The following is a 22,922-nucleotide window of genomic DNA, read 5'->3' on the forward strand; positions in this document are numbered from 1 at the left end:
AGTTAATCTTGGTTCTTAATGCTTTGATCCATCCTTTAAAGTCCTTCTACAAACACCTAAAAGTGATCTGAAGAAGACTGTGCTGTACATCATCTGTTACACAGATAATCCTCCAATAATTTATCTGTGAAATTAAGCTAGTGCATCAAATTTTGTGAGCATCACTCTGAGTAATTGTTGGCCATCCATGGATAGCCAGAGTTAGAATGTGATAGGTAATAACTTCTGTAAAGTTAGTTTATAAACTTTTATTTACCACTCAAATATCAAGTGAAGATATTTTACTATAAATTTAATTCTATTTTTTCCTACTAAATCAATATTTTATATTTTAGTTTGTTGTAGATTGTGAGTTCTATAAAAAAGAGACGAGATCCATTCAGCTTCCTGTAACTCATCTTTTTTCCTTTGGTGAGTACTTTGATTTTGGAAATCTGAAAAACTGCTTTTATTTTTAACAGAGTGATTTATTTTTGCCAGTCAATTGCAGTAAAGGAGAGCCTGTAACATTAAATATTGTGTTTCAAGTATAGTTTTTAGAATAAACATATAATGTGGTTCAGTGTTTTGATTCTTACTTAATACTGGGCCACAGGCATTGTCTGATAGTGGAAACTTTAATTTTCTCCCTGATCATGTACATTTGTTGGTAATCGTGTGTGTGTGTGTGTATCCTTCTATGAATTTATACTACATACTGGCCCTTTTAATAAAATGTTTGTTTATAAGGTAGGAGCATCTGGATGGCTCAGTGGGTAAGCTTCTCAACTCTTGGTTTCAGCTCTGGTCATGATTTCACGGTTCATGGGTTCAAGCCCCATGGTGGCCTCTGCACCTGACAGCATGGAGCCTGCTTGGGATTTTCTTCCTCTCCCTCTCCCTCTCCCTTTCCCTTGTGTGTGCTCATGCTCTCTCTCTCTCTGTCTCTCAAATTAAAAAAAAATTTTTTAATGTTTATTATAAGGTATAAATTGCTACCTGCCCTCTGGAAGTTTCAAGATTTCTCTAAATCTTTTCTGTTTTTTTTTAAGGTGGTTAAATACAAAGAACTAAATGTTTTTAAGTTTTATTTTGAAATAATTTTGAACACTCAGAACAGTTATAGACAGAGCACAGACATAACATGCCTCACTCGCCTTAACGTAAACAATATGATTGTCAAAACTAAGAAATTAGTACAATATTATTAACCAACTACAGGCTTTATTTGATTTTCATCAGTTTTTCAACCACTGTTCTCCAGGGTCTCACATTACATTCATTTGTCATGTCCTATTCATCTCCTCTAGTCTCTTTTTTTGTTTGTTTGTTTATCCATTTTTGAGAGACAGACAGTGTGAGCAGGGGAGGAGCAGAGACAGAGAGAGGGAGACACAGAATCTGAAACAGGCTCTAGGTTCTGAGCTGTCAACATGGAGCTTGACATGGGGCTTGAACTCATGAACTGAGATCATGACCTGAACTGAAATCAAGAGTCAGATGCTTAATCTACTCAGCCACTCAGGTGCCCCTAGGCCTTTTTTTTTTTAAATGTTTACTTATTTTTGAGAGAGAGCCTGTGAGTGGGGGAGGTGCAGAGAGAGAGAGGGAGACAGAGGATCCAAAGCGGAGAACCCGATGTTGAGCTTAAACTTACAAACCGTGAGATAATGACCTGAGCCAAAGTCAGATGCTCAACTGACTGAGCCACCCAGGCACCCCATCACCTCTTCTAGTCTTGATATTTTCTCAGGATTTCCTTGTCTTTCATAACTTTAACACCTTTTGAAGAGTACTTGTCAGCTATTTTATAGAATATCAAATATTTGGTTTTATCTAATGCTTCCTTATGATTAGAATAAGGTTGTGCGTTTTTAGCAAGAATATCACCAAAGCTATACATACTTCTCAACGTATCATATCATTGGACACATGACCTCACTATGTCTAATTAATAGGAATGTTGGTTAAGGTAGTGTCTGCCAGGTTTCTCCACTGTAAGTTTTCTGGTTTCCTTTTGTACCTAATAAATATCTTGGGGGAGCTACTTTGAGAATGTTTGTCTGTATGTACCTGGTTTGTCTTCATAATAACCCACTAATTTCAGCATCCATTTTAAAATTTTTATTTATTTTGAGAGAGTGGGGAAATGGCAGAAAGAAGGGGAGAGAGAGAATCCCAAGCAGGCTCTGCATTGTCAGCACAGAGTCCATTGTGGGGCTTGAACTCACAAAACTACAAGATCATGACCTGAGCTGAAACCAGGAGTCAGACGCTTAACTACCTGAACTACCCAGGTGCCCCTACGTTGGTTTTTCTAGTCTGAGGCAGTTATTAGTGGTATTCTGTGTTTATTGGAATTTTTATGAAAGGAAAGTTGTGCTCTAATTACTTAACTCAGTTTTTATTTATGTCAATGTGACTCATGGATATTTATTCATTGGATTATACTTTTTCTAATTTTTTTTTTTTTGAGAGAGAGAAAGAGTGTGAGTGAAGGAGTGGCAGAGACAGAGGGTGACAAAGACTCCAAGCCAGCTCCAGCCTCTGAGCTGTCAGCACAGGGCCTGATATGGCACTAGAACTTGAGAACCACAAGATCATGACCTGAGCTGAAGTTGGCTGCTTAACCAACTGAGCCACTCAGGCTCACTGGATTATAATTTATTACTATCATTATATATTTTTTTAAGTTGTTCCAGTTTGGATATTAAGAGCTCAGTTTTGATTGGCTCCTTGCCCTTTTGGCATGACTCATTTTTAAAATATATTTTTTTAATATTCCATTTGTTAAAAGAAGCTGTTACTTGAAAGAGGGAACTTCTTTTAGATTGTTATCCCTCACCCACCGTATTTATTTGTTTATTTATTTATTTTTGGTCAGAAAAAAAACTCTGAATCACTCATCTAATTAAAGATAACAAACTTCTAAGAGATCTACCAAGAAAGCATACCTTTTTGAAATTGGAAATATATACTTGACTCTTTAAAATACATACATTATAAATGTCCAGAGTTTATTGAAGGATAATAGGATTTTTAGGAGTTCACTCCTCTATACCAGAAATGAAAATCTTCAAACTCTGTTTTAAGATTAAAAATGTGTTAGCATTATTCAAGCATTGTGTTAAGCAACCATTATTTTTTTAAAAATTCTTTGGTGTTCTGAGTAATATAGTGGTTTCAATTCAACAGGACTCTCTTCAAGGAAAGTAATGTTAAATACAAGTGGCCTGTTTTATAATATAGAACTTCTAAACTTTGGACAGGTAATTATCTTGATTGTAACAAGGATTTGATTTAACTTTACTGTTTAATTAAGCAAACAAATAAACTTCTGTTTTTTTTGTTTTTGTGGTCAAATGCTTGTTAGATATACCAAGCTTTTAAAATCAACATAGTAAGCAAGTGCTCAGGAGTCAAAGGTAAGTGTATTTTCTGAGAAGAATAGTATTGTCATTTGAAGAATCAATAGGTCTTCACTTGAATTTTCTGTAGTGCTTATTATTTCATGTATTTATGTGAATTAAAATTAAATACATGATAGAAAAACTGTTTATGTTTCCAACAGATTTAACATAGACCCTTTTTTAACACTAAACATCTTCAACTGTATCAGTTTAAATATCCACATTTCAAAAAAATGCTATACATCTTTCTACCTCACTATAGGAGTAACTCAGATTTAGGGGGTTTTTTTTTGTTGTTTTTTTTTTTTTTTTTCAGTTTCTTAGTACTTCCCATATTCTCTAATATCTTTTGTAAGTCTAATTAAACATTATTAGTTAATAATTCTCCATAATTTCTTATGTGATACAATTCTTACTGGTTATTTTTTATGAAGTGGATAACCATAATTAGTTAGGTATTATAGTAGCTTATGTAATGTTTAATGTAACATAAGGTTAGTGACATATATTTCCTTTATGTTTTCACAGAAGAAATAACTAGTATCTACAAACTTCATATTCCTTGGTCTTATGAAGATTCACTAACTATTGCACAGTGAGTATATGAAAGAATTTATCTTAATCTTTGATGTTTTTGAATAATACATATTCTGCTTATCTAAATCATAGTGAAATTTTAATGAAACTATTTAAGTGCCTCTTAATAAAATGTAACTATCCTTTATGTAGCATTGTGCTCATAAGATAATGTAGTATTCTTATCTCAATTATCTAGAATTTAAACCTTCCTGCTTGGAACATCAGCCCCTTTCTAGACCATCCTCCAACTTCTGTCCTGGAGGAATGAGCAAACAACTGTGATAGGACTGGAAAAGTGTCCCATTTTTAATAGCGTGTCTGACATATGTCTTTCTCTCCATTATTTCATTGTGTTGTGTGAGGATTGACTTAGCCATGGTTATTTAATAGCATTTTATATTTGAGAATTATACTTCAATTATCTTTTCAGGCTACCATCTTCCACAGAAATTTCTCTGAAACTCCATATTGCTCGACCAGAAAATGATAGCCGTGTAGCATTATTAAAAATGTATACATCTTCAGACTGTCAGTATGAAGTAAGTTGTATGTTTACTTAATTTTTAACATATAGTTATAGAATAAATAGGAAATATATTTTTATATTAGTCTCAAATATGGCAACGTGGAAGACAATAAGGATACAAAATAGACATTTATGATGCTTTAAATGTTCTGCATTTTGCCTATTAGCACCACCTCAGTATTTTGGTAGCTGGACCATTGAAAGTAGTAGAAGGTAGTAGAAAATAAACTACAAATTGAGACTATACATTAACCTTCTAAATTTAGAAACCCAAAGTCCAAAATCCTCTGTAAATTAAAGAACATCATGAAGTCAGCTAACACGGCTTTGCTGCAGTAATTGACATGATGTGTATTGGTTTCCAGCTCTATTGGATAAGCATAAGGATCTTCTTTCCTTTTCATTCACTTTTTAAATCTGTTAGTCATTAGTGTGCAATGTAGTGCCCATTCTGTTTGTTTTAAAATCACCAGATCTCTGCTGTAAGAGAAGGGAAATAGACTTGAGTAACATTTACCTTTATAGATTCATGAACTACGAGAGTCCCTCTGTATTTGAACATGCCAGGTTCTAAGGATTCTAGGCTTAAGGGATTGAAGTATATATACATTTAGTAGTGGTTTCTGGTTTATGTGAAATATCTTATTTCTGTTCAATTCCTTTAAATCAACCTTATGTGGATTCTTCATTAGAACTGATTTTCTTGGGGTAAACTAGAATTGGTAGGTCAAATGAGTAGAATCTGTTTGTAGCAACAAGTTTCAGTCGAACCTAAATTATGAGTTATTTTAGATTTCATGGAATTTGTTAATGGTTTGGTATATTCATTATTTCTAACATTGAAGGATTTTGTAGGACTGTCATGGTTTTTAACGTGCCTTCATAGTTCTAATAATGATAGTGAGAATTGCATTATAATTTGGCTCCAAATACTGCACACTTTTGAAATGTCAATGTTTTTATAACTACTTTACATTTTCAAAAAGTCAGTATTAATGAATAATTCTATAATTTCCATATGAAATACATATTTCCTTTTCCTAGATGTGCTAATATCCAAAAGGGTATATTTATAATAAGAGATAATTAATGATGAATTTCTTTTTAATACATTGTTTTGGCTTAAATTTTACCAAATGTACTCCATTTGTCCCTAGTCTTATATCATGTGAAACTTGTTTTTATGAAATTTACTCAGAAGTGGCTTACCTTAACTATACTTAGAGCTGTACAGTTAAGGTTTGATATTTTTAAAATATTAGTTATATAGAAGGTTAATTTGTGCTTAATTGTTCAGCAGACATATGTATAGCTTCTGGACTCATTCAGTAAATTCCTTTAGATTGTATGACCTGGTACTAAGATATTCTGGTTAATCAAAAATTCTAGTTAGTACAGGGTTACCTACCACATGTACCATAGCATTCTACCAGTTATCAAAGAATTAGAATACAGGAAAATATTTTGAACAATAAAACTATACTTATTACAAATTAAAATTTCTGGTTCACAGGACTCTTTAAGACTGTAAGTGCTTTTAGGTTGGTCAGTATAAAAAAGTTAACAATTATGTTTAGAGATGTGCAGAAGTGTTTAATTTAATAAAATGTGAACTAGAAGGGTTTAGGAAAAATAACCTCTTTTCTTACAATTATTTTAAACTAGGTGACAATTAAGACTTCCTTTTCACAAATACTTGGACAGGTAAGAGATTCTTGGTTGTTTATTGATTGCCTTGTGAATAGATACTGTAAGGCACAGGTTGCAAACTTCTCCTGCCAGATAATAAAATATTTTAACATACCAAATATGGTCTCTTGCTGCTGCTACTGCTACAGTTGCTTCCTTTCCCCCCTCCCCCATCTTTCTCCTTTTCCTTCTTTCTCCCATGTTAATAAAATCCAAAAACCATTCTTCACATATAGGTCATGATGGCCACCCCTGGCTTTAAGGTGATGGATTCATTCTTAAGAATTGAGAGCTGATTCCTGATTTTCAAACAAACTTATATTTTAGGCTAAATGAATGTCATGTTAAGATTTTATGTTGCTCATAATGTGCTGTAAGTCTCAGTCCAATAAAATTTTAGGCTCTGTCATATAAACAAACATTTTCAAATGACATTTTATGTTGTGTGTGCTTAGTTTGTAAAAAATAAAAAGGAAATTATATTAAAAAATATATATATGTTGGAGCACCTGGGTGGCTCATTCAGGTTAAGTGTCCAACTCTTGATTTCAGCTCAGGTCTTGATCTCCTGGTTTGTGAGAGTGAGCCCCACTTTGGGCTCTGCACTGATAGTGCAACTTACTTGGGATTCTCTCCCTCTTTGCTCCTCCCCTATTCATACATGTGCTCACTCTCTCAAAATAAATAAACTTTAATCAATGAATAAATAAAAATAAAACTGTTGAAATACTTTAAATTCTTTTGGGGAGTATAATTCATAAGCAAATAGTGTTACAAAAATAACTTGTCAAGTAATAGTACTACTAAATTATTCAACATCATAATTTACAGAATTGTATAACCTGGACAAAAATAATAGTATTGAAAGTCAGAAAAATTATATACTAGTTTAAAATTTAGTAAAATTTTGAGGTGCCTGAGTGACTCAGTCAGTTAAGTGTCCAGATTCTGCTCAGATCATGATCTCATGGTTCGTGGATTTGAGCCCCACGCCGGGCTCTGTGCTGACAGTGCAGAGCCTGGAGCCTGCTTCAGAGTCTGTATCTCCCTCTCTTTCTCTGCCCCTCTCGCACTCGTGCTCTGTCTGTCTCTCAAAAATAAACATTAAAAATAAATCCATGAATAAAATTCACTAAAATTTTATTGTTCTATTTATTTTATATTTTTATCTGTTGTGTCTTGTAATTCAGGCATAGTAGGATTTTTAAAACTTAACTCATTCTACATTTATAAAACTTACAAATAAAAATTAAATCAGAATTTTTTATATGCATTATCATTTGATTCTCACAGCAACCTGGTAAGAGCTAGATTATAATTATTTTTAAATTTGTGAGCATTAGAAAATTCTAAGTTAATGTGTAAAATGTGCTACATTAGAAAGAAGAGATTAAATGGTGGTATAAATTGGAAAATAGTCATGGATGATAGTTCTAAAAAGTACTGTAGATTGTTAAGGAACCTTTATTAAAAAAATTTATGCCTTGAAATATAGGGGAAGAATTGATGCTGTTGTATATTTAGTATGTCTAGAAGGCATGTTAGTGTACACAGTGGTATAAGCATACTCTCTTATGCATATCATCCCTGTGGCTCATAATTCAGATTAGTGACCATAAAAGTCAAGTTAGCTTGATACTTCATAGTGAAGCAAAACTATCTGTCCACCAAAGAAGGACACACTAGTTTTCTTGTGTAGGCATGGAAATTTATCTAAAAAAACCAAGGTATATAGGTGTTACAGAATCAATGGTGGGTACTTTTTTAATGTCCAGGAATTTGTGATAATTACGTCTTCAGGTTACTGAAAAGACATAAGATGCTCTTTTTTCTGGGCACCTGGGTGGCTCAGTCGGTTAAGCAGCCGACTTCAGCTCAGGTCATGATCACGCGGTTTGTGGGTTCAAGCCCCACGTCGGGCTGTATGCAGACAGCTCGGATCCTGGAGCCTGCTTCGGATTCTGTGTCTCCCTTTCTCTCTGCCCTTCCCCCACTCATGCTCTGTCTCTCTCTGTCTCAAAAATAAACTATAAAAAATTTTTAAAAAAGATGCTCTTTCTTCATGTTTGTTTCAAAAGTTAGCTTGAGCCCAGGAGAATGAATTGAAGTTATATATATTATTTATACATATTTTCATAGTTGCTGACTCAGTCGAAGAAGACTGAGAAGAGGAATAAAGAGAAACCTTGCTTGGAGAATCTTTAGCTTTTGACTAGACAGTTTTCCATAAAATTAACTTTTTTCCAGAGAAAGGAAAATGAAGAATATTTACATATTCCTTAGTCTAATGAAAGAGATGACAAAAAAATAAACCAGAAGTTATTTTCTCAAGAGAATTATATAAATTAGTAAATCATTTCAGTGTAGGAATGCAGTCTAATGTTACCAAATTTTTAGGTTTTAAGAGAAGCTGGAAATCTGGGTTTTTAGATTTAAAAACATTAATGTTGGCATCTAATTTAAAATGTAAAGAAATACTGTGCCAAATACTTAACCAAATGAAGCATGTCTATGATTTATATATGATCCATGAAAGCCAGTTTAGGATTGTTGGATTATACTTTTTATGAGCTATAGCTGTGACCCAGTATAATACTTAACACTCAACAATCACTGTCACTACATTGTAGGGCTGTTATGTTCAGAATACTGTATAGGAAGTCTTAGAAGATTTTCAAAGACAGGGAAGAGCATTAAAGGTTAATAATAACAGCTAATATTTTCTGATCCACCTACCTGTGCCAGTTACTATTCCAAATACTTTATGCAGATGAACACATTTAAGCCTCAAACTCTGTGAGGTAAGTGCTGTTTATCTCCATTTTACTGATAAAGGCATAGAGAAAAAGAAGGGTAAAGTAACTTGCCCCAAAACACAAAGCTAGTGAGAGGCAGAGCTGTAGTCTAAACCCAGGAATCTGACTGTAAGGCTGGATGCTGCTTAAGTTTCCTTCTGTAGTATTGATAAGTAAAGAATGTTACATATTTCCTAGCATGTCATTAGCAGGCATTGAAAATCACTTAGTAATAGAAAAATGATCTTATTGCTTTTGTTCAACTCCTCTCCCTTCACTCAAAGCTATCATTGTAAATTTTGAGTATAGGCAATAAGTTTGAGTCTTTCTAATCTTCACCTGGAAATCCATTAAGGAGGTTCAGGGAACCTCTTGAAATTTTATATGCCATTTGTGTAAACATGCATTTCCATAGCTTTCATCAGATTGCCAGGAGAGTCCATACATTTTTAAAATTCCGTGGAGTGGAGGACATGCTTTAAAGTGAATTTCCTTTTAAAACTTCACCATTAAAAGATGAATACAGAGAAGAATAAATTTTTGTGCTGAAAAAATAAAACTTCAATATTATAAGAATTTAACACTTTCTTTTTGTTTTATTTATATATTTTTATAGAAGTTAGATCAACTGATAGAATGTCTTGCACTAACATAATGGTTATGAGTTAGGATCTGGGTTAAATCCTATTCCACACATTTTCGGAAGACACTGGAGGACCTATAGGGGTAATACAGGCACACCCCAGAAAAAGAGTTCATGGAGCATTGTTACTTTGGTAGATGCAAGCAAAAGATTAGGAGTGAGTAGATAAAGAGGAGAGAGAGTACATCAAGCTCTTGAGAAGTTTAGCAATGAAATACAGGGAAGGAAAAGACAGTAACTAGAGAGGAAAGGGGGGTAGAGTGAAGGGAAGGTGTTGTCACTGTTTTGAAGGTGAGACTTGGATTTGTTTAAATGGCAGCAGCTAGGTAAGTAAATGAATACCCTGGAATTCCATTGCATCATCTCTCCTTAAAACTCCAGGACTTTGAAGTTAAAGCACCTAATGATATTGAGTGTTAAATTGTTAATGAGATTACAGCAAAGTCACTACATTGTAAACTCCTTAGACATTACTCACCCTTATATTCCCAGTGCCAAGCACATTAAGCACAGTACACAGATGGTACACTTTCTAAATTGGGAAAGACCAAATAAATTAGATTTTCATAGTCATTTATCTATGAATAATTTTTAACTTTAGTTCCATTTACATAAAAACAGCTCATTTTTCCCCCTTTTAAGAGCACCCTGTTTAAGAAATATTAAAAGGCTTATACCTTGGAACTGTGAGTTCAGTTCCATGATAATGCGAGTATTGTAATAAAGCAACTCAAATGATATAAAAGTACATATCAAAGTTATGTTTATACTATACTCTAGACCACTAGTATGCAGTGGTAGTATGTCTTTAAAAAATGCATACCTTAATTTTTAAGCCTTTATTGCTAAAAAATGCTAACCATTTGAGCTTTCCATCATTATAATAATGAAGAAGGTTGAGATATTGTAAGCATTATCAAGTGACATACAAAGTGAGCAAATTCTGTTGGAAAAATGGCACCAGTAAACTTCCTCCATTCCAGTTGCCACAAACTTTCAATTTAAAAAAACATATATATATAGAGAGAGAGAGAGAGAGAGGTAAGATGAGGTATGTCTGTAATAGCTAATATTTTCTGATAGCTTATCATGACTAATATTCTAAATGCTTTACACAAATGAACATCTTTAAACCTTAAAACACCTATAAGGTAAGTACTGCTGTTGCTTCCATTTTGCTGATAAGAACATTAAGAGTTAACAAGTAATTTGTTTGTCTTTTACTTTTTTAACTGTGCAAGTTACTTGGGCTCCCTGTGCCTGAATTATTTCATCTATAAAATAGAGATAAGAATTTCCTCAAAGGATTTTTGGAGGAGAGCATGAGATAATGCATATAAAATGTTTAGTATCAAGCATGAAACTGTAAATAAGTGCTCATTAAATATATCTTGTAAAAAAAAAGACATTGAAGAAGGATTTTTATTTCATGTGAAAGTACATTTATTTCATTAACATGAATATTCAAAAGTTGCCCTTTGATTTGCCTGTTTTCTAGGTAGTTAGATTTCATGGTGGAGCTCTTCCTGCTTATGTTATATCTAGTATCCTTCTTGCTTATGGAGGACAGTTATACTCTCTTTTCTCAACAGGTAAGAATGTTTCTATTCCTCCTCTCTCTCTTCCTCCCTTTCTTCCTCCGTGCTTCATTTCTGCTTATTTATCTCATGTGGTTAAGAAACACCTCAATTACTTGAAAATTCACAACCCATCTCTTCAGTTTACAAGGGTTTGAGATCCTCTAGTTTTAGGAAATACCCAAGAAGATTCCTTACTGGGCTTTTCCATTTTATACTTTTGTGTCTGAAGTGTTTCCCTCTCTTCTGAGGATGTCTTAAGAGGTAGAGTCTCACTGATGGGGATTTTGTTCTCCATCCCATTCCTGGTGCTTAACATTGTGTCAAGCATACAGTAGGTATTCAGTGTAATGTTTAGGCTGTATCAGCTGTTATTGGTTAGGTCCTGGTACACTGAATGGAATAATTGAGAGTTTATTTTACTGAAGGGACTATTTGAAAGGTATGTGTTGGTTTAAGGGAAATCAACAAGAAATGATAAGTGCCAGTTTAGCAACAGAGCCATCTGATAGAGAGGGAGCAAGCCTAGAAAGAGCCATACAAGAGGGCAGCATTACTGAAGCTCCAGCCACTGTCAGCAGGGAGAAAGGCAGGGAAATAAATACACTAACCTTATTTCCTCTTATCTTCCAGTTCATATTCACTGAACTGAAGATGCCTCCCAGAACTCAGAGTAAAGTGAAGGGTGGGGATGGAATGGATTTGGAGAGGCAAATACAGAATATACACTACATTGCACAAAACCTTCCCTAGTCTATAGCAATTAAAACAGTTTCCCAGGAGCCTACTTTGTAAGGCCCTCACACACTTCTGGGCTTGGATAGTAAGAGATAGGAAGGGAGTGGGATCAAAATACATAAAAGCAGTCCAAAAATAACCTCCACCATTTCCATCTTGCCAAACCCTCTGCAGCCACTTATTCCCTTTCAATAACTTACAATTTTAAGTCTGCCTTTAGTATTCATTTTAACCTTCATACATTGTTGTTGGAAATGTAAAATGGTTTAGATGCTTTGGAGAGTAGTCTGGTAGTTACACTATGACTCAGGAACTGTACTCCTAGTTACATACCCAAGAAAAATTTAAACATACACCCATACTAAACTTGTACATACATGTTCATGGGGGCACTATTAATAATATCTAAAAAGTGGAAATAACTCAAATATCCATCAGCTGATAAATGGATAAATAAAATGTGCTGATATATGCCACAATGTGGATGAATCTTGGAAACATGCCAAGTGAAAGCCTGTCACAAAGGACCACATATTACATGGTTTTATTTTATATTCATGTTCAGAGTAGGCCAGTGTATAAAGACAGGACATTAGATGTTGCCTGAGAATAGGGAGACATTGAAGGTGACAATTAAGGGGAACAAAATTTGTTTTGGGACTAATTAAAATATTCTAAGACTGATTGTGGTGAGGAAGGCATATCTGAATGCTTAAAACCACTGAGTTGCATATACTTTGAATGACTTGTGTAGTGTAAGAATTATATCTCTATAGAATTTTCTTAAAAAATCACCTATGGAGCTTTGTGAAAATACGAATCCTGAAACCCAGCTTTGGCTTCCTGAAGCTGGTACACAAGTGATTGAATGTGTCCTTTTATATGAGATCTGTTGAATTACATTAGTTTTTAATCTTTTGTAGATAGTCTTTTTGATAGTGATGATGCTTGCTTTCTAACAAGAAATATGTTGTTCTTACAGGTAATGCAGTCAGTGTATGATAAGTCTATACTTAATCACTATGAATTCTTTACTACATATAATTTTTTTTTTAATCACCAGGTCATTGCTTAGAATATGCTACTATGTTGGACAAAGAAGCCAAGCCATATAAAGTTGATCCTTTTGTACTTATGATTAAGTTTCTGTTGGGGTAAGTTTTATTTTCTGTGAAAATTATTTTAATTGTTTTATATATATAAAACACGTTTGGCCCCATAATATGATATAAATTTTCATAAATAATTTTATTAAATGGGATTTTTCACTTAGGAAGAGGTCTAATTGGTATATCAACATTTACTTTAATACTATAACCAATTCAAAGGTCTAAAAATTTTATGTATATATCAACTGTTGAAACTTAGTCTGTAAATATACCAGACTTTTAACATTTGCAAGTGGATGTACATGGTCCATGATCTCTGAGTATCCCAGATTCATGAACACAAACCATTTTAGGATATTGATGAAATGGTGTCTCAGATCCCTTTCCATACAAGTATATTTTGTATCTCTCTACCACACTTAACATTCCATTTTTAATTTATCCACATTTTGTGTTTTTTTGGTTAAGAACCAATATACTTAGATCTCTTTGCTTCTGTCATTATAATTGTTTTTGATTTTCTAACTTAAAAAAAGATCTTTGTTCCTTCATCACAATGATCAATAGAGAGCAGTGGAATTCTGTTGATCCTTGAAGATCAGTAGATTTACTTGGAAGGTAAATGACTTATTCTCTACAAGGAATTGAAATTTGTTTTCCAGTATAACTACAAATTGAATATCATTGAACTCTGGTGACTTTATAAATGGTCAAACACCTCACATATTAAATACTTGAATGTCAGTTGTAGAATTTTTTTTTTTGCTTTTATTGTATGTTTTCTTTTATCCACAGGTATAAATGGTTTAAGGAATTATGGGATCTGTTACTGTTGCCAGAATTAGATGCCATCATTTTAACTAGCCAGAGTATGTGTTTCCCCCTAGTATCCTTGATTCTCTTTCTGTTTGGAACATGTACTGCCTACTGGGGTGGTCTACTTTCTTCTGCATCTGTGAGACTCCTTTCTTCATTGTGGCTAGTTTTGAACAGGTAAAAAATGACTAAAAGCTTTTTCATTTCTCTTAAGGAAAAAATTATAGTTTGTTAGGGATCCTCAAAATTAATTTGCTTTCACTAAACTGTAATTTCTAAGGAAAGATGTATGACTAGAACATGGGTTAATGTTCAGAGTTATATCTAAATATATGATTTTGACCTTAATGCCAAGAGTTTATCAAAAAAGTTTGACACAGGGATGCTGTGCTGGCTCAGTTGGTAGAGTGTGTAACTCTTGAACTTAGGGCCATGAGTTAGAGCCACACATTGTGGGTTGACATTACTTAAAAAAAAAAAAAGGTGACAGATTACAGAAGTAGTTTTAATTTTTATGGTTGTAAATCTTTCCAAGGAAGAAGTGTTTCCCTGGCAGTGCTTTTATGTGCTAACTTTGAGTTAAACCCTGAGGGCAATAGATTCCAATCAAGATACTTAAGATCAGATTAGATGAAATTCATAAAAACTCCAAAAACATTGCCTAGAGTTTTATTATGGGCCGCAAGACACAGTTTGAAGTTACTAGTAGACATTTCTAATAAACCGCTGACCTAGTTTACATTGCCACTGCTCCTCACCAGACATGTTACATGATTTACTGTCACAGAACAGATTATGGTCTGATGCTGCTTCCTTCAACCTTCTGAGATGCTTCTCACGCTAATAGTATCACATTTTCTGAGTGATCTCGAGACTTTAAGAAATAGAAAACTTTTTCCTCTCATCAAGATCAGAAATACATGGCACAGGGCCTATAGTTAATGATTCTTTGTAGCAACATTGTTAGTATAAGTATCAGCCATCACATATCTAAGTGAAAGAGGAGCTATCATAGTGTATTATAAAATTTACAACCAAGTATGTGTCATCCCTTGCCTTGATGAAAAAATATTTCACTGCTTACATTATGGTACTTGCATATTAATAAGCAGGAGAGCTTGGAAGAGTACTGAATCGATTTCTTCTTATATGCAACCATATAAGTAACTATTAATATACTTGTAAAAGCTTTATTCTTGTTTTTTCCAGCCCCCCTGAACTTCCTAAAGATATCAAGATTATATCACCAGACTTGCTCTTTTTGACAATTGTTTTGATCGTAATTAGTTGGACAACTTGTGGAGCATTTGCCATACTTCTTACTTATCTTTATTACGTGTTTAAGGTATGTCACGTCACTGAAGTCAGAATGGATGGGCTTTGGGTCAAGCAGGCATAGAGTTTCCTTTGGTGTTGTTAACAAAAATTTTAATTACAGCTGTCGTAACCTTCTAATCTCTAATAGGCCTAAATGTAGAAGTCTTATTTTAAACATCTTAGTTATTTAAAATACATAGTTAACTGGAAAGCTGACATTATTAATCTGAGTTTGGTTAGTGTATTTATAAAAAAGGGAAGAAAATACAACCTGTTTCACATTGCTTCTTGCTCTTGCAAGTAATGTTAGCCTTTTAAAAAATATTTTACTAGAGCAGTTTTTATTCACACCTCTTCGAACATGGTAAACAAAAAGTTCTGTCAGTGGGATCAAGCTATCAAATGTACTGAGATAATGTAGAATGTTAACCGATGTTGCTGGAGAATCAGAAGACAAGGATCAAATAATTAGTCTGATAATTTTACTGAGAAGGTGAAAAACACTTCCACGAAGGCTGATAGCTTTGCAGGAAAATCTAGGTTATACAACTGCATACGTTCCTCATTAGTCTTATGTAGAGACAGTTGATAATAGAATGGATCATCTTTTTTTTCTTTTTTGAACAAAGTTTATTTACAACTGTTTTTAACACTAATACATGCACATTGTAGATTATTTTCAATTTTCCAAAGGAAATTTGTATCCATCAGAAAAATCTATTTACTACTTCAATTTATAAATATATTTTTAGCTTTTTAAATTGGACATTTCAAATAATTGATCCAGTAAGCAAAACTTTCTCAAATACTCAGCTTAAGCAAACCTAACAAATTAAACTTAAAAGATTTTCTCAGGTTTTTATAAACATTTCACCAAGTTTAGATTTTCAGTGATGTGGAATATATGAAACATGTTAAATTCCTTATACCATACTGAAGATAATCAAATATTTTACTCACAGGACATGAAACTACTAGAGCAAAGCACTATTCAAATACAGGCTCACAGAATATAGAAGGTGTAACAATATATCCTGACCCTATCATACCCGGGAAGTTTGTTGTTATTTTTTTCCTCTATTTTAATCCATGACAGCAAGTATGTGTAGTTATTTTTTACCTTTTCTGAAAGACTATTTGTAAATGTTTAAACGTATTTTTAGTTTTTTAGATTTCTTTAAATTTCAGATTATAATACTTCTCAATTGTAATAAAAATGATTGGTTTTGTTTCAAAGTAAAAATGAAATTAAACAGTTTTTTTCTTTTTCTTAGACTGTTCAACTGCAAGCCAGCCTAACAGCTTTTAAAAATAGCCAGACGGTGGTAAGTTTTATTTTCAAAGCTCTACGTCACTATAATATAGAAGAACATGAGGAAATAAAAAACATTGTTTTGTATTTTTTTAAGTTAGTATTTTACAGTGTTTAAAAAAGATGTCATGAATTTAGGTAACTTTAAGATAACTGAACCTAGAAATTAGATTACCTAATTTTAAATTGATCTTTGTCAGTGTCATTTTTATTGTTACAAATTATCTTTTAAATTTTAAGAAATTACCTAGAAGATAGATTCTCACCAGTGGAAATAGCAAGTCAAAGAAACAAAAGGTTTATAGTGATAGCCACTTTAAATTACTTTTGAGCAAGGTAATTTCAGTATTTTGTATCAGTTTGGTAATAGAAAGATATGTTTATTTTGCCGTTAATTAATGGAGTGATTCTAGGCAAAATAATAAGCTTTACATAATACCTTAGTATTTTTATTTATTGCTTTATAGAATCTCAAACACTCTAGAAGAAATGAAAGAAAATCAAATCACCATAAAGACTCTTCAGTACGCTATCTTCATTTATCTGCCAATGATGCTGAAGATAGTCTTCGCATGCACAATACTGTGATTAACTTATTAACATGGATTGTATTACTCAGCATGCCATCTTTAATTTACTGGTTAAAGAATCTCAGGTGCGTTTTATTTATATAATTATAATTTATGTGGTTCAAATAATAAATATCTATAAGGAGAGACTTGCCCGATTCCTAATGATCATAAAACTTCCTCAAGAACAGGAAGCTACATATCACAAATTTATTTTCAGTACATTCACATTTTTCCCTTACTGTGAGAATATAAACTTTGGGAATATAAACTTCCTCAAAATCTGCCCAGAAGAGGGAATCGTGTTTTATTTTACCTGTAACCTTCTGTGAGTCTAGACATATGTGAAAATGTGCTTTGTCTTGCTGACCCAAGGTATTCACAATGCTAGTGTTTCAAGTATTTTTCAATTCGTGATCAGTTTTTTTCTTACAGTTGGGAGGAAGAAAATGCTTACATTTAAAAATACTAGAAATAACTTTAAAAATGTACTTTTCTAATCACCAAACATTGAACTGAAATAAATGACCATCATTTGCCTTACCACATGGTAATTGTTCTAGGTTAAATCAGAGTCTGAAAATGCCCTCTAAGACTGTTTCTAGAATATTTAGTTATAATTTTTTTTTAAATTAGGCCACCTTATCCAATAATTGAACTCCTACTCAATATAGTTTTCAGAAATAATAGAAAAATTTCAAATTATCTTAATACTGGAAGTATATTTTTTGAAAAGTCAAAGTTTGATAAATCAGCAGGTTACTAGATGTATTCCTTTGTGCCTAATTTTAATCAAGATCCAGATTTTTTTTGTTCAAAAGTTTGGGGAGAAAATTATTTGAGGATCATAAATTTATGGTTCTGAAAGGCTATAGATGTCTCACTGTCAGTAAATGCCAGAGAAGAGAATTTGGGTTTATAAGAAAATAAAGGACGATTGCTTTATATAAATCTCCATTTTCATCATCTTTTTTTAAAAACTAGAACAGCCTTAATATATTTTAAATAATTTTTTTTCTAAAAACATTATTTCTGTATGACTTTTCAGACATACGTATATACCTATTATTAAATTTTTTTAAATTTACTTGTTTATTTTGAGAGAGATTGAGAGAGCAAGCAGGGGAGGGACAAAGAGACAGAGAGAGATTCCCACTGTCAGCACAGAGCTGCTTGAACTCAGGAACCACGAGATCATGACCTGACTGAAACCAAGAGTCAGCGCTGAACCTACTGAACCACCCAGGTACCCCTATATCTATTACTAAGGAAGTGCTGAGGTGCATGGGTGGCTCAGTTGTTTGATTTCAGCTCAGGTCATGATCTCACTGTTTATGGGATCAAGCTTGCAGTGTGGAGTGTCCTTGGGATTCTCTCTCTCCTTCCCTCTCTGCCCCTCCCCTTCATATGTACACACTCTCAAAATAAATAAACTTTATAACAATAAAATAAAAGGAAGTGCTTCCATATTGGATATTTTTGTTTCCTTTAGTAGTTTCTGAACATAATTCTCCATTTAAAACCTTAGGTATAAAGATGATCAATAGTAAAAATTATGTATCAAAAATTTCATAAGCTGTTTAGAGCTCTCATATCTATGGGATATTCTAAAATTTAATTAATTTGTTTGATTCTGATAATTTTAAATGATTCAGTGTACTTTGTTGATTTTTTTTCTCTTTGATATAGGTATTACTTTAAACTTAGTCCTGATCCATGTAAACCTTTGGCATTTATCCTTATTCCAACTGTGGCAATTCTTGGAAATACTCACACTGTTTCAATAAAATCCAGGTATAGTAGTTCAATCATTTTTTTTCTCATATCTCTTCCTTGTCTTTATTACCCTTTCTTGGATGCCTGAAACATGTTCTTTATTTCTAATTATTTTGACTATTCCTAAAGTTAAAGGTATAATTATATAATAATTATGGTTTATATGCAGATGTGGTTTATATGCAAGTACTGTATTTGTTTTCTTAATTATGCATTTTACTTGTTAGGATGTAATAATTTTTTTAAATTTAGCCCTTAAAATACATGATGTCTAATAAGATTTGTTTCCGAAAAGTACAGAAAGAGGGGTACCTAGGTGGCTCAGTCATTTGAGTGACTACTCTTGATTTTGGCTCAGGTCATGATCTCATTGGTTCGAGGCCCAAGTCATTCTCTGTACTGACAACATGGAGCCTACCTGGGATTCTCCTGCTCTCCTTCTCTCTCTACCCCTCCCTACTCACTCTCTCTCTTAAAATAAATAAATAAACTTTTTAGAAAAAGTACAGAAGGAGTGAAGTGGATAGGATTATAGGTGAAGTAAGATTGGCCATCACTTGATACTTTTTTGAAGTTGGGTGATGAGTACATGTTCATTATACTGTTAGTGCACTTATGTATATGTTTAAAGGTCTCCATAATAAAATGTGACTTTTCATTCATGGTTGTTTGCACTAGGAGCCTGTTTTCAGTTGATTTTGGCAGATGTTTGTATGTATTCTAGAATATGGCAGACCTGGGGTTTTAATCTTGACTCTGCCATTTAATAGCCCTATTTCCTTTGACACATTGCTTTAACCTTTCTTATCCTAGTTTTTTTGTTTTCAGAATAAAAAAGTAATAGTCTTTTCTGATAGTATTTTTCTTTTAAAAAGATTTAGTGTTGTTTTAATACTGGTCCTGTTAGGAAATTAAGGATCGTTCCCTTTTTATTTGCTTGAGAGTTTTTGTTTTGTTTGCTATTACAGTAGGGTTAAAATAAATATTTCTGTGGCTATGTCTTAGTAAATGTTGATCATTTTTATAAGGGTAAATTTTTAGAGGTAGAATTGCTGAATAAAAGTGCAGCTAGTATTTTTTTCTGGCTAAGATACAGCTCGTATTCATCTTGAAAATTATGTATGTTTAAATATATGACAAATTGCTTCATCTAACACCTTTTAGACCACTTCCTCAAAACTGTATAAAAGATCGGCATATTCTGGTTTTACCTACAAGGTAGTTTATATAATGTATATTTCTCTGTCTCTTTACAGTAAATTGTTGAAGACTACTTCACAATTTCCACTTCCTCTGGCTGTTGGTGTAATTGCTTTCGGGTCAGCACACTTATACAGGGTTCCATGCTTTGTTTTCATTTCTCTTTTACTCCATGTGTTATGCAACTTTATGTAAGATGATTTAAGGAATGATAAAAATAATTTATGTCTTTAGGGTCATTAATGAGAGGGAATGCACACATCCATCAATGTGGACGGCAAGATCCTTTGGAGAAGACAAGTCTATTTTTACAATATTGAAAATAGGAAGTTAGTTTTATAGTGCTTGAGAAAAATAATTGAAGCATGGTTTAGTTTTGTGGTATGGCATCTATGTACTCATCATTTTTGAAAAATTAGTAAAAGGATATGGTGGCCACTATTTTTGAGGACTTCTCCGCCTATCAGCTATTCTGCTTGATTGGTCATACTGGGAATCTTCTAAACATTCAGTAAATGTAGCATTGCTTGTAATCTCAACTCAAGCATTCTGCTCATTTCATCAACTTTCTTCTGAAAAATAGATTTATTTGTATTTGCACAGTATGCATATTGAGAAATCAGTCTTAAAAGATCAATGAAATTCACAACTGTTTGTTTTCTCAAAAATGAAATCACCACAGAAAGTCTTTGGTCAGTTTTGGCAGCCACAGTGATCAAGGCATATCTTTTGTTTTCTTACATCTATGAAAATACAGCCTTTAATTTTAAGGAGACATAATTTCTTAGTAACCAATACAAGATTGATGAACATAATTTAAACTCAAACTTAATGAAGTTTTTTGGCATTTTTCAAATGCAGATCTTATTTTGTATTCTTGATAAACATCAGGAGACTATTAAAGAAATCTGTTGTTAAATTGAAAGAGAATTCTCCCAGATATTTAGTTACTAGCATTGGAGCAGTACAGTGTCCAGTATATGCCATTTTACTTAATTTGTTGACCCCATGGTTGCCAAAAGTGCCTCAGATCATGATGGATTGTTAACATAACTAAATTCCAGTGGTCAGAGAAAACTCTAGGTTTGCACAAGTTTTGTTTACTGTAGAAAAAAAGCACATACCACAATTGATAAATAAAATTACACTATTAATGGAATAACCTACTTCATTAATAGCGTAATATATAAACAATATACTTAAATGAATTGGAGGTTTTAGCCACTAGTTTTAACAATGGAATCTTAATTTGCCAAGATGATTACTGTTTCACAGAAAAGAGTATTATTTCTTTCACTTCAGACTTCAGCTCACTCTTAACTACAAAAGAGTAGGTAATGGAGCTAAGCATTTTGCCTTAAGATAGAATAAACTCAGGCTGAGGTATATTTGGCTTGTGGAGCCCTTCCTTTAGATGTATATGCTCTATATACCCAAAACCTTTTTTAAGTAAAGCCCTTAAGTCCCAGTAATACCCGTAAACTTGTGTCCTTGGTAGTACCTAGGAATATCCTTGAGTACTAGATTTGTTTAATCAGCTGTTGCATCTGGGTTCCTTTGTAGCCTCTCAGCTGTTACTGCCTGTGGACGGTTACCCCCGCTTCACTGCATATAGAGGGTTACCTCACTTCTCTCAGTTTTTCCTCAGGTCCTTGCTGTTTTGGTATTAGTCGAGGGTTTCAGTATTGTCTGTGAGGGTTTGTAAATTTGTTTGATTCCATTGTTTCTCCCAACCTCATGCCTATTGTTCAGTATTTATATTTTCACTTACGAAGATCATTAAAAGGAAGTGATAACCTCATAGTAAGACATAGCAGATATTTCAGGCTCTTGTTTATTTGAGAGAGGTAGCAAAGGGATAAAATGCAAAATGCTTGTTTGTTCAGTACCTGAAAGGAAAGATGTCCCATGGCATACCACATGTGCTTATGTTTATCTATTCATATACTCATAAATTTATGTACATTATATCTTTGTTTTTTTCTCTGATGTATTTCAAGGTGCAAGTTCTGTCACTTTTTCTGAATTTAAACTTATGTTTATATATAGAAGGAACTTGAGAAAATTCATTAATTTGGATCTTCTATTGACAGTCATAATCATGGTGTTTTTATGATCTAAAGTCTTCTTGTTAGGTCAGTACTGCTCATGAATAAAATATAACAAGATTAAATTTCTCATATGTGAGTAGGAGATTAGCTTTTTAAAGCAGCAGGACTAGGCACAGTATATCTCACTAAACAATTTCCATGTTGAGTATAGTCATTAAGTCCTGAAGTCCTATTTATTCCAACAGAATATTTCATTTTAGGGCTATAAAAAGGATTCTAATTAAACATTTATAAACAACACTAGGTTGGGTCTTTAGCTGTTATGTGTACATATATATACAGATACACGCACACACAAACACACACACACACACATATTTTGACAGGGTCTTTATCAAATCCTGATGCACTTTAAACCTAAATACCTACCAGAGATGAGAAGGTAGGCTCTGTCTGAAGGTTAGGGAAATTGGATATTTCTATCACTTGAAAAATGAAGGTCCTTTTTTCTTTAAATTATGCATTGTTTCCATCATGCTTATAGCTTATATTATTAGCTAGTAAAACAGCACAGCTTTATTAGCACTATTAATAAAAGCAAAGTTGTTTATTGGCAGTTACAGAGTGTCCAATTCAGCAAACTTCTGAGCTCTAGTACTATAACATGTTAATTTAGAATTTGAGTAAATTTTGTGCTTATAAAAATTATTCTTGGACCCTATCATTGATAACTAGATCATACATACAGACTGAACAGGAAAAATGCTGAGTAATTTCAGTGTTTCTAAAGCCTCAGTTGGAGTTACTACTATTATAATTTGGAACTGATAATACAA

The 22,922-nt window shown here is 33.0% G+C and overlaps 1 protein-coding gene across 1 annotated transcript in view; it reads left to right on the forward strand.

The window, feature by feature from the left end:
• The window catches only part of PGAP1 (post-GPI attachment to proteins 1), a 79,053-nt gene extending 58,693 nt beyond the window's left edge, over window positions 1-20,360 (forward strand). The window contains exons 14-27 of the mRNA XM_029934171.1: window positions 336-411; window positions 3,175-3,248; window positions 3,353-3,404; window positions 3,918-3,984; window positions 4,399-4,507; window positions 6,160-6,198; window positions 11,120-11,213; window positions 13,000-13,090; window positions 13,841-14,038; window positions 15,071-15,206; window positions 16,453-16,503; window positions 16,958-17,145; window positions 18,749-18,853; window positions 20,092-20,360. Of these exons, the coding sequence (XP_029790031.1) occupies window positions 336-411; window positions 3,175-3,248; window positions 3,353-3,404; window positions 3,918-3,984; window positions 4,399-4,507; window positions 6,160-6,198; window positions 11,120-11,213; window positions 13,000-13,090; window positions 13,841-14,038; window positions 15,071-15,206; window positions 16,453-16,503; window positions 16,958-17,145; window positions 18,749-18,853; window positions 20,092-20,230 (1,419 nt within the window). The 3' untranslated portion in view covers window positions 20,231-20,360. The remainder of the gene's footprint in view (window positions 1-335; window positions 412-3,174; window positions 3,249-3,352; window positions 3,405-3,917; window positions 3,985-4,398; window positions 4,508-6,159; window positions 6,199-11,119; window positions 11,214-12,999; window positions 13,091-13,840; window positions 14,039-15,070; window positions 15,207-16,452; window positions 16,504-16,957; window positions 17,146-18,748; window positions 18,854-20,091) is intronic.
• Window positions 20,361-22,922: the final 2,562 nt, after the last annotated feature.

This window comes from Suricata suricatta, chromosome 3, assembly GCF_006229205.1.
Source record: "Suricata suricatta isolate VVHF042 chromosome 3, meerkat_22Aug2017_6uvM2_HiC, whole genome shotgun sequence".
In the NCBI taxonomy this organism is placed as follows: domain Eukaryota; kingdom Metazoa; phylum Chordata; class Mammalia; order Carnivora; family Herpestidae; genus Suricata; species Suricata suricatta.